Below are 17,196 nucleotides of genomic sequence, written 5' to 3'. Positions count from 1 at the left end.
TGTTCAGTATGTATATCTGTGTCTCATCCTCTCATGCTGCTGGGCATCAGGAAGTTGAAGGCATACTCCAACTTATCTCATAAGAGCACATGAGTGACGTTAAGTGGAAGGCTTTCGTGAACCTCAACATTTCCAATGTGTAAGTTAGGCATTGACATCTTTTTAAGTGTAAACCTTTTAAATAAGAAGTATATATCAGCAGACAATTAAGGTTCCTAGCTGCAAAATAAGTGATACAATTTACATCAGAAATCCCTGCATGCTTCCATTGCCATTATATTTTGATGATCTTGTGTAGCAGGAAAGCTAAAATGATTAGTCGATTAATTGACTGAAAATGTACTTAATATCAATCATCAAAATAGTTGCAGCGTAATCTAACAAAAATAGTCTAAGCGTTACCATATGTGACAGTAAATTAAATAGCTTTGGGTTTTAGACTGTTGGTAAGAAGAAACTTTTATAAACCAAACAAATGAATAATCAATAAAATAATCTGCACATCATTCAATAATAAAATAGTTTGTCACACCTATATACACACATATATATATATATATATATCTCTACTAGAAAGGACAAGGAACAAAGGATTATCGCTTTTGAAGTCTTCAAAATATACAGCAGTGTCCTTTATTTGAAACTAAATCGTGGAAATCCATAACAATTCATTTTTGAGGTACAATATAGCACATATATACACACACACACATAGAAACACAATGCTACAACTTTAAACAGTTTGACCTGGTATGCCATTCACAACAGTACATTGTATGTTGGATCTACATCAGAGGGAATGAACAGTTTAAATTACCATTCCTCTAAAACGTCAAGGACAACTAATCAATGTAATATTTTGTCTAATTTACGTCAGAACCAGGAGGATGAAAGACATTTCTTTGCCTCCCTTTTTCTGCCCCCCCCCCCCCCCTGCCCATCTCTCCTAAAATAACTGCTTCACAGACCTTTGAACATTCCACAGGGCTGATGATTTGAGGCCGGCAGTAGCGACGGAAATGGAATGACATTTCTCTCAAACTCCATAATTACCATGCTAGTCAGGACAGAGCAGTAGGTTGGGGCACACAATGTCACTCAGGAGAGCTGCATCTAATTAAACACTGGAGAAAAAAAAAAAAAAAAAAAGTATAATTACAACTTTTCAGGAGTAGGGAGACCTCACCCATGTTTCATGTTTCCCATATCTGAACTGAAAGCTCACCCAAGTAACAAGCACATCTGCCTTCAGCGCTGGACTCGCAACTGCAAACCCACAATCACCCCGACCTCAGGACCACTCCCTTCTAGGGCAGGACTGAACGTGGTCATTTGCAACAATATGGACCACCTTTAGAGGAGACCGACAGACTGTTTCTTGTTCGACTCAAAATACATTTAAAAAGTGAGTCCACCATTTCCGCGTGAGTGTTTCTTTTTGACTGGCCTGTTTGAGTTGAGAAATTAGCATTGCTGGCACGGCTCCAAAGCTGGGATGTTGCGTACCTGAGGGCGTGCCAACTAGTGGGAGGTAGAAATGTATCGAACATATCGATTGGGTGGAAACCGTCAAGTGTCTTGTATCCGTTTTAATGCACAAATGTTTCTTCTTAGGCTTTTTGGCCATATTTAGCTAACGCATCCATCCATTCACCGCCATTAACGGCTTCATTCATCAGCTTTACGCTGTAGTTGGTGGCAGCTTGCTACACAGTTTGAGCCATTTCTTTTGTGGATCATATTGCAGGCAAAAAAAAAAATGGAAATGTCAATTAAATAAGCTGAAAATAAGACCCGCCAAGAGAAAGAGCAATCTTTGAAAGTCATTTAACTAATACTTAAGTTCCCTGTTTGGAACAAGAACAACACAAAATAGCCAATACTTTAATTTACATATATACAAGAAATAGGATGCAGTGTTGACTGTTCTTTAAGTAGTTTTAAGGCTAACGAGTATGTAAAAAACACTGCTACATCACCGAAGAGGAACCAGCTCAGGTTTGTTTGCTCTGCACATGGACATGCTTGGCTTGTGACATTACAGGTCAGAATGTTTTTGTAAGATCACTCAGGCTAAAGTCCTGCCTACCATCACACACACACCAAGGAGAGAACTACATCCCTTCTCTTCTAACAGTCAGATCACATGACAATTTGTCAACATTCCATTCCATTTACTGTTAATCTCAGGAGTGTAAATATTCTATCCAATTGCTATTCACTTTAGTAAAACTTCTTGACTGACTGTTTTTTTTGTTGGGTTCCCTGAAGTATCAATCACTTCATCCCTGAAAAATGTTTAGATTCAGCGTTTTGTTTTGGGTAGTCTAAATCTGAATATGGTTGATTGAGGAAACTCCTAAAAAAAAGGTTAATGTTTACTCTGTGTGCTGACCAAGAAAGCTTTCAGCACTACAAGAAAAGGTTCGTCACTCATCCAGCATTTAGCTTATCTGATCGCCCCTGAATTTACACTAAGTTGATGCTTTTCCCATTTAATGTGTCAATGAAGAGTCGTCAGAGAAGCCTGCAAGAGCACAGACATTCAAGCTTCACTAAGCAAACGTACAGTATGAGTTAACATCAACAACCAGGAATCAGATCAGATCACACATTTTGGTCCTCGAGTGTGATTAATTAAGTGGTGTAAAGATGCAACTTCATATAACACAAAATACTGAATCAGGAAATCACGTGGCAGTACATGAACAAATTTGATGCACTGTACAAATCAAATCATAGAACTACTAGGCGACACAAGAAAGCAATGCACTACAAACTGCTAGCTCCTGCTTTATAAACAGCTCAGAATTGCACAAAGGAGGGATGTGTGTCAAGAGGGGCTTGACCTCACAGCCCAGAGAAAGAGTAATTCACTTTCACTAAGAGATTTCTTGTTCTTGTTGTAGAGTCTGGAATGTGAGACTGTGCTCATCTGTTGAACACTGGGGGTTACAATAGGCTAGGTCCCATGGAAGGGGGCAGGGGGCATCCACTGGCAAAGTAATGCTCCCGAGTCCCAATCAAATATTATGCCAAACCTTCTGACCCCTTGTTTGTGCTCAGCTGGAAGCATCAACCAGACAGCTCAGATCTTCTTCAGCTTACGGCCCAGGTGGTAGTAGTACGCCATGGTGACCACCAGGAAGAGCACCCGACTGACGAGCAGGAGGATGGCAGCGTTGGGCAGGATGCCAATCTCCATTAAGGTGAAGGACGTCACTGAAACCACAGAGCCACATTTAGTACTCAGAACAGGCTCATTGCACATGTTTTTCTGACATTAGTCTCTGGAACGTGGATTTAAAAGGATAGGTTCCTATTTTTTTCAAGTTTGTTAAAAAAAACAACAACAATACTCGCATGCCCATACATACATTGAAAGAGTTCTGTTGCTGCAATTGTCAGTCTGTGTTACACAAATCAAGTGGATATCATTTCAAATGAATCCTTGGTACAAAATGTGCCTTTATGAGTTTCCCCGGGCAGCGCTTCCATGCAGAGCTGGCGGGATAGTAACACAAAGAACGGCTTTTGTGCTGCAACTTTGAAAGAAACCAACTTGATTTGTGTAACTGACTGCTGAAGCCTCACATTAGTGTCGGCTAACCTTTAGAAGTATTTTTAACTACAAAAAGGAATTTGTCCCCCCATCACTTGCATTGAAATTGTTTTAGTAAAGGTCTCTTTGGGTCCAGTATAGACTGAGCAATGGTTATAAAGACCACAATGTACATGTAGACATGCAAGTGTAAGACTTAAGTGTGACCAATCCTTCAATATAATGAAGGCTGCGACTCCACACTCCAACCACAAGAGGGCAGTATCAACACAAGTATAGTTTGTCTCAACTCTAAGTGAGATCATGAATATAAACAACTAGGGACAAAAAACAAACTGTAAGATAATGTATTGGAGGAATCAAATCACCAAGAAACTGGACAGCAAAGTAGCAGGCTTCACTGAGCAGAGTCCACTGGATGACGGTCTTCTCTACTGTGTACAGACCATTCCACAAGATAAGGGCCAGGCCTGGAAAAGGATGTGATAAAAAGAAATTTATAGGTTGAGAAGGATGGGAATGAAAACAGAAAAAGTACTCCTAAATGTCTAAGAGCGATTCAACTAACAACTACAACGTATGAGAACCATTTACTTGTAGCTGTATTGCAGGTTTAATCTGTGATGCAACATGCACACTGTGATAATTGGCCTATTGGTGATCCGTTGAATGTTACGACTCATTGATTCTGTGTTTAATCATTTCACACACGTTGTCAATGGAAGATACGGGTGGGCAGAAAGGTGGGAGGGTCGATGGACTGTTTCCTCTCCCTGCCAGGTTCCATCAGTGTGGCAGACGAGACCCCATCCTTCACCCTCTTCACCGCTCCTTGTCTTGGAAGAAATCACCCTCTTTCTTTGCTAATCCCCCACAGCCCTGCTGATATTTAAAATACATAAGTCCTCCTTTTATTGGCTTTGTGAGATTGAGAGCTAGTTCATTCATATCTTCCTTCACAGTGGCATTTGTTTAAGGTTTTATCTCTCCTCGGGCAATGTGGTAATCCTCCAGAGGGTTATATTTGATTTGTTCAGATTTATCGAGAAATGAGTACAATGCTTGAAGAGTGCAGCATGAGGTTTCTCTTTAGTATTCACATTATCTTGTGGAGGAGGGAACACATTAGATGATATATGTCCTGGTCCCATGTCTATATAACGTCCCGGAGCTGACGTTGTGACGTATACTATGGCCTGGCTTAACATACATTGACTAGGTTTTGACAGGTTGTCACTTTAAGCTAAGCATTTGCTCGCACCCTTCTTCTTTTCCCTGCTTACTTTCCCATTAAGTCACCTGCCTCTCTACCACGGTCACATTGTGCCTCTCCACAGAGCCATCGCAACTTCACTAACTGACTCACAGATTTAGCTGAAATCCTTGTTTCAATAAGGCCACTGAAATTATGCAACTACCATAATTAAGTGGTATATCTAGCATCGGTTCTCTCCGGTGGTTAAAAAAAAAAAACACTTTGCAATGCGTTGCAATATATTCGCCAATATTACCAGTGGTAAGTAAGCACTACATTCGTAAAAGTATGGAGAGTCAGTATGGGTTAAACTTGTGTTTAAACTCTTTACGCCAAAATCCCATGTGTGCGTTATGTGGAAAATTTCTCGTTGTTCGTGATTTTCGTGGAAACGTCTGGGCGAACCTCTGGCTAAAGTCATAGCACACCATTCCCGATCAGGCTGCACGTTTTGATGTATTTTTTTGCAACGCTGTGGGAGGAGAAGCGCGCCAAACTTTTGTACGGAAGATGAAGAATAAGATGATTACGCCAACAGGATTATAGTTATTGTGCTGTAGCACAGCCACACTGAACTTTAACGTTTGAGTGAGCTGCAACATTTTAATATAGAGCAATTCACTAACTCTTTTGGAGTTCCAGACCAACACACACATTCATACAGTGCCCTGCCATCCCTCACTTTGTTCCCACTGTATTTACATCTCATATAAGCGGCAACAGAGGAGACTGGAGGCTTTGCTGAGAGCATTCTGGAGAAATAGTCTCTGTACTCTAACTGAATCAAAATGCACAGCCTCCGTTTGTACCCTACAGGGATGATTTTGCAGCATGAGAGCTTTTTGTACATCATCTGAATGTGCGTGTGAACTGTGATGTGTGCATTATCACAAAAGACCATGTGCAGTTGGAGCAGTGTACATTTTTGTGAGCGGGTATAAATAAATCTTAAAAAGGCCGCGTGTCAGCATCATTGCAGTACAGTGAACGAACTCCCACATGCATAGTTGCAGTATATTCACTGTACTGCAGTTATGCATGAATAGGAATGAAGACTTACTAAGCAGTGCCCCTCCGTAAAGGCGAACAGAGATGCTAGTCGTGGAGAGCTCCTCCTCAAAAGCAACCTCATATAGCTGGTTGGGAAACACTAGGGCCTGTGTAGGAAAAATACAAGCACAATACAACTCTGTCATATCCACAGCATTCGGTCCTCCCCTCAAACCCCCAAAATACAGCAGCATTGACAAAGTCTCCCTGTCTGCGAGTTAGACTCGCCGCGTATGACCTCAACACTGAGGACATTGAGCATTTAGGAACTATAGCTGACAAAGACGGAGCTGTATCTCCAGATGTCCCTGACTGATGAGTTGGGAAAGAACCTCTGCTGGGTTCGCAAGACATATCTCCTATTTTGACAGGAGTGCTTTTTCTCCTTCAATAATTCCACAGAAGTCTCTTTATTGATAGAGATGGGATCTTCCATCATGGTATATGTACACCACGTTAACGGAACAATTACTGTATTGTGATACTGTTAAGTCAATTAAGAAATGTTTTAAAATAACCATACCGTACTTCATCACATTTGCAAAACGGGCTTGGATTTTCCTGCAGGATTTGCATCCCAACCAGCCCAAGAATGGGAAGAACTCTGGTTACATAATTACCAGACATCTGCTTACTGTTTACCTTGTGATATGACATGCAATTTTCAAATGAAGGATGAGCCTCCTCCTGCTCTGGATTTACAACTTCACTGTCCTCTACATATCAGCCAACTCTAGCTAGAGACTATCAAACGATTTAAGCAACACTTACCATCACGGCCATAACTGTGAAACCCACTGCAGAGATGAGTATCCACATCCTAAGAAGAGAGACATTACATGACCTATTGTAGCCTTTATGTAAGCAATTCTGATTGAGCATTTGTTTTTACAAGATGTTGAACTTTACAGGAAGAGACACACGGATGACCTCACACAGTCTGCTGTGTTAACTGTGAGCTGGTCTGAACAGCTGAAAGCTCACCTCAGCCCGACGGGCTCTCGCACTGCAAACTTCATCTCATTTCCGAGCATCTGGCTGATCTGTGAAGCGAACAAGGCAAAACGAAATGAGTTATGAGAAGGGAAATATAAAAGCAATCATGTCATCTCAACGGATGCATATTATGACAGCCTGCAACAAAGCCAAGAATAAAGTGCTCTCCAGTCAGGTGTATTTCATGTTGCCAACACATCTGGACACAGTTATTGGAAAGAAGCACATTAAACAAAGTGGAGAGAAAAGAAGAGAGGCCGAGTGTCAATAAGATGAAGTTGCAAATTAAACTGTACATTTCTTCACTTCCTTAAATACCCCATTAAGATTAAGAGGGTTTAACTTTATTTATACTTGGGCGACCTCCACAGATGGCGCTTACGCTCAATGTGTGGTGTTTCAGAGAACAATACAACGAACCAGAGTATTTACTGCGAGGAAGCAAGAACAACAACAAGTGTTACTGGCAAAACGCCATCAACAGGATGTCGAGGAGGAATTGTAGTTAAGTTTAGACTCATATCTCATATTCATGGACACATTTTATCACCTTTATACAAGCTCTGTAAAGAAAGAAACCAGAGTATTAAATCATGTATAATGAAAAGGATGAATATCCTGCAAACTATTCAATTTGATTGGCAAAATCTTTACTCAAACAAGATTTTAAAGGACCCCCGTTTGAAAGCATTTGAGGATTTTACAAAGACAGCCAATTCATTTTCAAAGTTAATAGTGCTCTTAACATCAACTATTATTGTCAGCCATCTCTGAAAATCCTAGTGACAAAGATTCAGCGGTGCACGGCCAAGCGCACGAACCTCGTACCAGTTTCACTACGGCAAGTATAAACCCCTCTTAAGTCATCACAATATCTTGCTGTGAATTCTGGGTGAATAACCAACTGCCAAGTCTCTGCCAGCTAAAACTAACATAAGCCTAGTAACACAAGTACCACGCAATACTCATTCTAAATCTCTCATCACAGATGCTAGTAAATGGCAACTTGTTTTTCCAACTCTGCTCCATCAGGCACCAATAGATTCATGTGAACCTCTCAGAAAAAAACTAATATGAAGCATGCAGTCATAATCTGTGGCTCCATTTGTTAGTCTGATATTACTAGCGTCCCAATAGTCTACAACTATCTAAGGGCACGTCTGATGTAGTATGAAATTAGTTAATTTCATAATTAGTGATACATTTTTTGTGTATTAACTGACACTTTGCTGGTTCCAGCCTCTAGAATTGTAGATTTTCTTTTGCGAGTTTTGTCAACTTAAATATCAGCCAGACAAAACAAGCAATTTGTAAACATCGCCTTAAGCTTTTAAAAACTATGGTCAGTTTCACAATTTTCTGATACTGTGTAGACTAAAAAAAAAATGAGCAAAATGCAAATGAGCAAGATCTCTAGACACAAATCAGTCTGTTATAGTGCAAATAGTATGAAATGTGTATACTGAAAATGATCTACAATGAAAAGGTCTGTAAATTTATAGAAAACAAAGGATGTGGTTTGGAGAGAAGGAGCACTGATGCTTTTTGCATGTGAGGAGGATGTCAGAAATGTTGCTGAAAAAAGAAATAATTCAGTTGTTTTTTCTTAAAATACCTAAGGACACGGAGGTAAACAAACTGTCCCAGATAAGCACACAGAGGGCAAGAGAAACAACAAACCGGTTTTTGTTTTGCCTGAACAGACAGTAAGCCACAGAGAAATTACAATGGTTGGTTTTATTCCTTCATCAAAAGCCTTCAGGTCTCATCACTTCCATAATATCAATGAGTTCCGGGTACTGTGCAGTGCCTTGCAAAAGTCTCCCCCCCCCCCCCCCCCCCCCCCCGGCGTTTTTCATATTTTGTTGCATCACAACCTGGAATACAAATCTTTTTATTACTGAGCACTGCATCAGGAACAACAGTGTTCCATCAAATCATATCATGAGCAATATCTTCACGAGTTCAAGAGCATTTAAGGTCTAAAATATTATCGTATCAATGAGACCTGAAACTTCCATGGTACCGTTTTGCATATTTCTGATATCCACTTTACATATTCCAATCACAAATTGAGTGATACCAATGACCTCTTTGGTAGCTTTGTAGAACTAGCATTTTATGATGTCAAAAATAGAAGTGAAGATATGAAAAGGTTAATCGTGTTCAAAATTAAATGGGGGGGAAAAAAAGTAATCAGTGTTCCTGATTTTTCTTCAACAGTCTCATGGCTGCTGCTAGCTTTCATATCAGAGCAGAGGCCTTAAAAAATCATACCCTTGAAGTTAAACTTTAAAAAAAAAAAAAAGGTAGCTAAAGAGTTACCGTCTACACCCATTACATCTCCCCTTACTCTGAGATTGAAGTGCCTGTACATGAATCGGTCTCTGCCAGCTGTGATCACATGACCAGGTGAATCAGCCTTCCTGTGCCAGGGTTTCAGGGGCTGTTTTTGACAGGAACACATAAATATTCATGACTGGCATGAGAAATACTCAAAGGGAAATGAGCATCAACTGATGGCAAAGACTTGGCTTGTGGTGGAATAGAGCGGAAGGGAGTTGGGGAGAGAGGGAGAAACAGGAAGAAATGCACAATGCCGTTTGGGGAGAGAGACGCTTAATCACAGCCGCTATGGTCCGACCTCGTCGTCACTCAATCAGGCAGCTACATTCAGGAAAGAAAGGGCAGCTTATCAGCTACAGGGTGTGAAAAGTATTCAGGAGCCGTAGAGGAAGAAGAATCTCCTCACCAAACTAAACATGTTGTCAGTTTGTGCAGTCACGTTAGCTAGTGATCACCAAATTCAGACGTCTCAGTAGTAATCCTCTGGGATACAAAACAAATGTACATAAAACATCGTGGGATGTCTCATCTATGAAGGCCTGGGCTCAAGCTCGGTTGTTGTTTCATGGCTTTAACGCTCAAGTAGTGTACCAGTGGGTTAAAAAAAACAGCACAGTTGCACTCACCTCTCACTGAAGTATAAGTAATAGGAACATTATTCTTATCTGCGAGCAGTAAAAGAGACAGGAAGAGACACTTCCCTCCTTTGTTTGGAGGGACCACAAGGATAAAGTTTCCCTTCCAAACCAACTCTTGCTATGCAGTTAAATGTTGGATCCCATGGGTCTCTTACCAAACACTTGTGGCAAGGATACATACAACGACTCAATGGAGCACATTGTAAAAGCAACAATTACATTTCCAAATTAGGGTCAATGCCACGGCTAAATAGGGACACCTGCCACTGCTGGATCCCCTTGCAATCATTACATCCTGTAGCAAACCTAGATGATCATTCTCAAATAAAATACGTTTTATTGGCATAGATGATGTTCTCCATCAGTACGCCTTGTGAAAGGGATCTGAGTGGCAGATGTCTGGGTTAGGCTCCTTGCTAAATCATTGAGAGAGAAAACAAACACTCAGCTTGTGATGAGATGTCGCCCTTCTATCAGCCACCACCGTATGCCCGCTCCCTACTCTTCTGCTCCCTTCTCCCACTTGCCTGATTAATATTTCAGTGAGGAACAGTCAGCTCTGCCTATGCTCATTCAAATGCAATCTAATAAAAAAAATATATATATTAAAAAAATCATTGGAATCTTGATATTAGAGTCCTCTGAAACAGAACAAGACATTACTGTCAGTCTGCAACTGTGCCGCTCGACATGCACGACTACAGACATGTTGTGTCTCCTGGCATGAACCTGCATATGTGCCGTTGTGTTTTGGGATACACATCGTTGTGCACCGTCTATGAGAGTGTGCAAATACATGTGAGGCAGGAATATAATACATGATATGCAAGCAGCAGGGAGTCTCTCAGGGGGAGCCAGTCACATCTCAGTGGAGCTCATGGGATTACGTAATCTAGATTCATTGATGCATACGCAGCAAGTGCACAAGGGAGTGATGAGAGAATTAGCAGCAGATTGTGGCTTTTAAAAAGGAATCCATAGCTCTGCTCCAGGTAACTTGCATGCATCTGTGGTTGAGTCAATTTTTGTTTGCGCACTGCTGCAATATCCATTTGACTGATGGTGGCTTAACACTTACTGCATTTATAACAGAGTTGATTGTCAGGCTAATGCACTGGCTATTTGCCTCTCGTCTACAGTCACTGCACATATTGAATAAAAAAAAAAAAATGACACGAATATAAAATCATGCAGCTTAATCTGACCTTTGAGCGGTGCACTTCGCCATCATCATCCTCGCCGCCGACGCCGAGGATCTTCCGGCTCTTCAGGCGGCTTATCAGGTCTGTCTGACTGTGCTTCTTCATCAGAGGAGGGTGAGACTTAGACGCCATGGTGTACACACCTGACAAAGTGGAAAATTAAATAAACAGATTTAGAGAATACAAAAATATAAATGTATATATAGAAACATCGGTGGAGCTTTTCCCTCTGGTATTACCCCTCGCTCTGAAGAACACATCTCTCTAGGGCACAGGCAGGAAGAGGTACCAACATACAAATAATCCCCATGAGGACTTGACTTATGCAACATAATTACATAACATGAGTCAAGAGGAAGGTTTTATGGGTTGCCTGCATTTGCTCAAGTCAGACATCAAAGATCTGCCCCACTCAAAGAGCCAATGGATCCGATAGTGACACAGGCACCACAGGCACACGGAGCTGGACCTTTAGGCCAGAGTGCCACAGTTTCCATATTGTATCGTCTACACAGCAATATGCCCCAACCTTCGCTACAGATACATTTATGTCTCATTTGAAATGATTACTCAACAACGTATTCCAACAATCTCATTTTCTATAATTTGGCTGTTTCCTGCTTTAAGCTCTCAGCATGACTTATTTGTATCCCCACATGCTGCTTTGATTAAAAACAGACTAAAGCTACACTGCTGCAGAGCCAGCTTTGTTTGTTTTTCAAGTAATATAAAATGTATTTCACAAAATGTAACAATAAAGCTGTGACTCCTGCATCTGTTTTAGTAGAAATGGTATCAACAGTAGACATCTGGGCTATTAGTTTGGTTAATACAGCCCATCAATTCAAAATGTCTGATCCATATATTCAGACAACCTCTTCTTTAATGAAGAGAACAAATGACAAACATTCACATGCCTTTTATTTTCCTGCCTTTGTTGGCTGATAACCGTCAGCAGGATCCACTGTGGTCCTATTGATCTGCGTTAATGAATAGTGCCTGTGGATTCACTGGGGACAAGCAATAGTCAAAAGGAAGAGATAATCATCGACTCAGTAGTGCAAGTGTGTAGTAGTGTAACCTCCTCCATGGTTCAACTGGAGGCAAAAACACACAATGGGACAGCTCTTCTAAAAAGTCATGGCTACTCCATGGGGCAATTCTCTAAAGAAGTAAAAAAAGGGGACAGCACCGTGAACAGACATTGTCCTCAGGAAAGGACAAAAAAAATGAACATCAATACTAACAGGAAAACACAAAGCTCTCTGTTTTCCACTAATTAAATAGTGTGTCATCACAGTTAGAAGCACATAAGGCATCAAGTAAATAAACAAAGTGTTAGTTTGCTTACAGAGGACAAACTGCACAGCTAGAGCAGGAAAGTAAAAACATCCAACATACTAAAGCTCTCCAATAAAAATGATGCGAGCTATATTCCATTTTAGTGATGCTCAGTCAGAGAGCTATTGATTGAAAATACAATATAATTTATGAGGCTGTACAGTTTTAGTGGATGCTCTATTGGATCTTCTGCTAAACCAATTAGTTGATTGTCATAGTTTTACTCATAACTTTTCCAACCGAATAAACAATTCAGTAAATTACTATTTAAATAAAAATATTAAGCACTTGCTGGTTCGAGTGTCTCAAATGTGATTATTTGCCGCTTATCATTGTGCAATATGAAGCAACGCCGTTGCTCAATCATGAAGTGAAAATTGGCTTAATTTAGAATGTCAACAAACACATGCTGCAGTGATACTTGCACAGCATTATATTGCTAAAACTTTGCTCTAAACTCCCACTCCCTTCTTTATTATGCGTTTGGCTGGAACAGACCGGTGGGAACTAGAAAGCGTTCTAAACCGAGCCCATTTCTGTCTGCTATACATGCATCAAGGCTCAACAACATCCCCAGTATTGACATGCGTACATAGGCTTGGAGCGGTCAGTGGAGGTTACACAGCATGTTTTCAAACCTCCCACACAATGCATGAGGCACTAAACTTTCCCTTTCCTCTACCCAACAAGAAGAAGCACCACCAGAATAATTAAGAAAGTAGAAGGGAAACTTTGGCACTCGTGCAGGCCGACTTCGTTCTCACAACTGGGACAGGGCATCTTTTGATAGGCTTGTAAATACAGTTAAAAAAAAAAAGTTTGCATTCTGTTTTCTAAAGAAGTTACCTAATTTGACCAGACGTACAGTATTCTTTCCTCTTCACTAAATCTTCACACACACTGCAATAAAGTGAATCGGGTTATCATTTTTGATGCGTTCATTCATTGCCTTTGCATCTAGATCAAGACAGACGATATTTTCTCCAGCCCTACCGTCTACCTTCATTTCATGGATATAAAAAGCGACCACTTCTCCAGCCTCTCCACTCCCAGAGGAGTAAACAGCTTAATCATCCTCCCTGCTTTCGTCGCCACGTAATAGGACCAAGTTGACGCTAAAATAATTATATTGCTGGAAAAAACTAACAGCAAAGGCATTTTGGCCCCCTGATTGTTGATCTGCGTTCACCATCAAAATCTGATAAAGCAGTAAATAAGACTGAGCACACTGCATGGTACATCACACATTTCTCCACACATAAAATCCCATAGCATGTCTCCACTTCAATCTCATTACCAGAGCTCCTCGACTTGCCAGAGTAATGCTGATGCAGTTGCCTAGCAACTGATGGGCCAATCACTTCTTAATTATTGAAAGCACCTTTACAATTGAAAGCACCTTCGATGATGAAGACTGCTGAGAGCCGCCAGTGATTCCGCTGTCAGTCTGTTCAGTCAACTGGAGAGAAGACATGCTTTCCTAATGAGCGGCTTCTTGTCGGCATAAAAGACTAGGAGCATATGCTGTATGTAATATCTCCCCTTAAGAAGGGCAACGTACATATTAGTAAATCAAACCACATCTCGCCTGGACGACAATAGCGGGGTCAAATGTAAAAACAACAAGCTACGAGTTGTGTAAAACAAATATTTAAGGAGCTGAATTTAACAGCAGATCAACAGACAGCAGTCCGTTTCTAGGCCCCTCAGTGTACAATGTCAACATTCACAGAAGATGTATGGAGATGCTGTACAGATAGAGTAGATATATAGACTAGGAGCTGTATACAGTGGTGGTTTAGTTTGTTATTACAGTGCAGCTATAAATGGCTAAACATCTTGCCATCTCTACACAAACTCCAACAAGTTTTTTCCCCAGTGAGAGCACAGTGAGGTTGTTGCTATATTATAGAGCGCGGGTTTCTGTTCATCTGGGTGACGTGAACGTCTTTCTGTACAAAAACATTTTAAATACAAACGCATGTGTTCCAGTGCCTCTGTGGAACCATTTAATTAAGATGCATTAAATTAAATTAGTGTAAAAAACACAAACTATTGTCACGACTGATGAGAAAAGGCGAAATCATAATTTAAGACGCAATAATGTGAAAAATGCTGCCAGAAGACCTCTTACCGCAGCATCAGTGCCATGTTGTAATGGATCATTTCAAGTAAACAGGTCTGCAGTAATTGTTTAATGAAGATAGGCTATTTCTACACAGGAAAATCTAATTCCCATTGTAAGGCTATATTAGCTGAAACTATTATAAAGAGATAAACTAAAGACACCCCGACAACAAAATAGGACGATTAAGAAGACAATCATTAAAAAGCTGTATCCGCGGATTCATCAAAAGGCATGCATGTGTGATAATGAACAGGCATATAATGCCCTCAAGGAAGCCTCAAGAGGGAGGTGTATCAGAGATGTATGCTGGAAAGCCTGCCATTGATGCAGTCTGGAGAGATGGGGTGGTTTTCTTCACTTTGTAATCATCTCTGCAGAATATCAATGCATTTACCTTCCAGTTGGAGTGAGTGAGTGAGTGAGTGAGTGAGTGAGTGAGTGAGTGAGTGAGTGTGTGTCTCCAACTGGAAGAGGGAAAATAGTCTTATCACAGAACAAAATATCAATGAATTGTGCGTGTGGGGAAGAGAACAGGTTAGTCCACCTGGACTGAAGAATTAATTGTAACCTGAGAGCACAAGCAATCAAATGAGTAACAAACAATATTATTTGATTATTTGTCAAGGTTTTGTAACAAAATATGTGCTGTGGAAATGAAAAGCTGCTAAACATAGTAGGAAGCTATTGTGGGAAAGGTGCAAACTCGCCGAGAGATCTCTGGTAAATGACAAGACATTTTGTAAAATAAATAATTGTCAACAAAGCAGTGTGTGGGTGATGAGGAGCAACTGTGAACAAATGTGTTACTCAAAATAAGAAAGCAGACTCTACAGCTTGCTCAACTCCTCTTTTCTATAATTAACATGAGACACAGTTGCCCAGTAGTCTTCCCTCACCGCCATGTCTGGGCTATCTAGCAGCATCATAACACGGATAACACCTCAGACTCTAGAAACAAGCGTGAGCAGTTCATGCTCAATGAAAAGCCTGTCCCTTGAGCCCACTCAACACTGACCTTCGTTAATGCATTACCTCTCAGTTAGTGGTAATGGTTTGGATTTCTGCCCTGAGAAATACTGGAGCTTCGGCACAGTACAACTTTAAGCTGAGGACAGGAAGAGCCAGTCTTCTGTGATCTGATGGAGTAAGCTCAAGCATCATTGACCTTTATGGATTCCAGATGTTTCAAAATGGTGCCAAAACAATCACTCGTTTGTGTCGTCTTACTGGTGAAACAGACTAAGCCTCCACCACTGCTGCTGAGGCTCGAGTTGTAAACCATGAAGTGTGGAGAAGTACTTTTTAGCAACATTTAATTTGGCACAAGTGTCTATGGCGCCCAGAGGACCACATCCAATTACTGGGGAAGACTGAGGCACACGTTTTCCTTGACTCAGGCCAACATGACCGTCTAGTGTTCAGGGCAAGTGAGTTAGATACTGCAGGACTTCACTTTGAAGTCTGCGAGTGCTCAGCATTTCCACAACAACCTCAGATACCTACAGTACTCCGTGACAAATTGATTCCCTCCAGGAAATGTTCACAAGATCTGTTTTTGGATAGATATTTGCGTCGCCATGAGCAAGTGTGATCAGAAGCGAAAGTGTCAACGCTGTTTCGACAGAGCGAGAACAGCGTGAGACATTGGCCTCGCTTATTTAGACATTGTGTTTGGCATTCAAGGTTTTGTCCCAATCTGTGAGCTTACACTTTCTCATAAAAAAAAAAAAAAAAAAAAAAAACACCACTGAACAGCAAACTGCTTAGAGAATAGGAGTGTAACAGTACACACGAGTCAGTTTGGTTCATACCCCAGTTGCACGCTTATGATATGAAACAGAAAATAAATATAGAATTACACAAAATACAACTTGCGCATTACAGCGAGTGTTTTACCGGGTGCCAGTCAGCTGTACGAAAACTTGGTGACAAATGAAACATTTCTTTGATGTAATGTCAAAGCAGTTCATTCACTTGGATAAAACCATTGTATGGTGCTGTCATTATTGTATATATCCAGTCCACAAAAAGGTGTTAGGAGGCACTAATGAAAGGCTATTATTGTGTGCTGGTGTGAATGAACAGTCAACTTAGACTAGGACCTCATTATAGCTTCCACAAAGTCATTACAGCGCCAACCAAACACTGCTAAGTAGATTAAAACTCATACAAGGTGTTGACATCTGGGCTGTTATAACCTGAAAACCCTTGCGCTGGCGTCTAAGAGTATATTTTATTAGTTAGCATTTCATAAAAAAAAAAAAAAACATAATTGTCTCCCTGCAAGAGTGGATAACAGTATTTACAATACAACATCCGAAAAAGTAACCTCAAATTTGATCAACCCACACCCCACTGAACAAAAATAAACACCATTACTATATACTGTAACCAATTATACTATCATGAACATTAGATTGTGCAAGTGTTCAAAATATTGAATTGCAAGATCAGAAATAGAAAACAGGAGATGTTATGCAGGGGCAACAAAACGACCGACGCATGACGAGTCTTAGATTGGGCCTTTTCTCTTCATGTGGCCTGTGCGATCACACATTTAATAGACTGACATCGGTAGAGCTCAGGCGACTGTAGGTACGGATTCCCGCGATCAGCACATTATATCGTGCAAGTGGAGAGATTGATCCTTTGTAAGTATCCAGCCATCCAGGGGTGTT

The 17,196-nt window shown here is 40.7% G+C and overlaps 1 protein-coding gene across 2 annotated transcripts in view; it reads right to left on the bottom strand.

The window, feature by feature from the left end:
* Positions 1-606: 606 nt before the first annotated feature.
* tp53i11b (tumor protein p53 inducible protein 11b) overlaps positions 607-17,196 on the bottom strand; it is a 28,603-nt gene continuing 12,013 nt past the window's right edge. Inside the window, exons 3-9 of one of the 2 annotated variants that reach the window (XM_079163346.1) lie at positions 11,053-11,192; positions 6,852-6,910; positions 6,639-6,687; positions 5,878-5,974; positions 3,931-4,032; positions 3,042-3,222; positions 607-1,124 (exon numbers count right to left, since the gene is read on the bottom strand). In XM_079163346.1, coding sequence (XP_079019472.1) covers positions 3,089-3,222; positions 3,931-4,032; positions 5,878-5,974; positions 6,639-6,687; positions 6,852-6,910; positions 11,053-11,181 — 570 coding nt within the window. In that variant the 5' untranslated portion in view covers positions 11,182-11,192 and the 3' untranslated portion in view covers positions 607-1,124; positions 3,042-3,088. Of the gene's footprint in view, positions 3,223-3,930; positions 4,033-5,877; positions 5,975-6,638; positions 6,688-6,851; positions 6,911-11,052; positions 11,193-17,196 lie in introns of both variants that reach the window. The other variant, XM_079163345.1, reaches the window with a different exon arrangement.

This window comes from Pholis gunnellus, assembly GCF_910591455.1.
Source record: "Pholis gunnellus genome assembly, chromosome: 7".
In the NCBI taxonomy this organism is placed as follows: Eukaryota; Metazoa; Chordata; class Actinopteri; order Perciformes; family Pholidae; genus Pholis; species Pholis gunnellus.
This window is presented reverse-complemented; position numbering and strand designations above follow the sequence as displayed.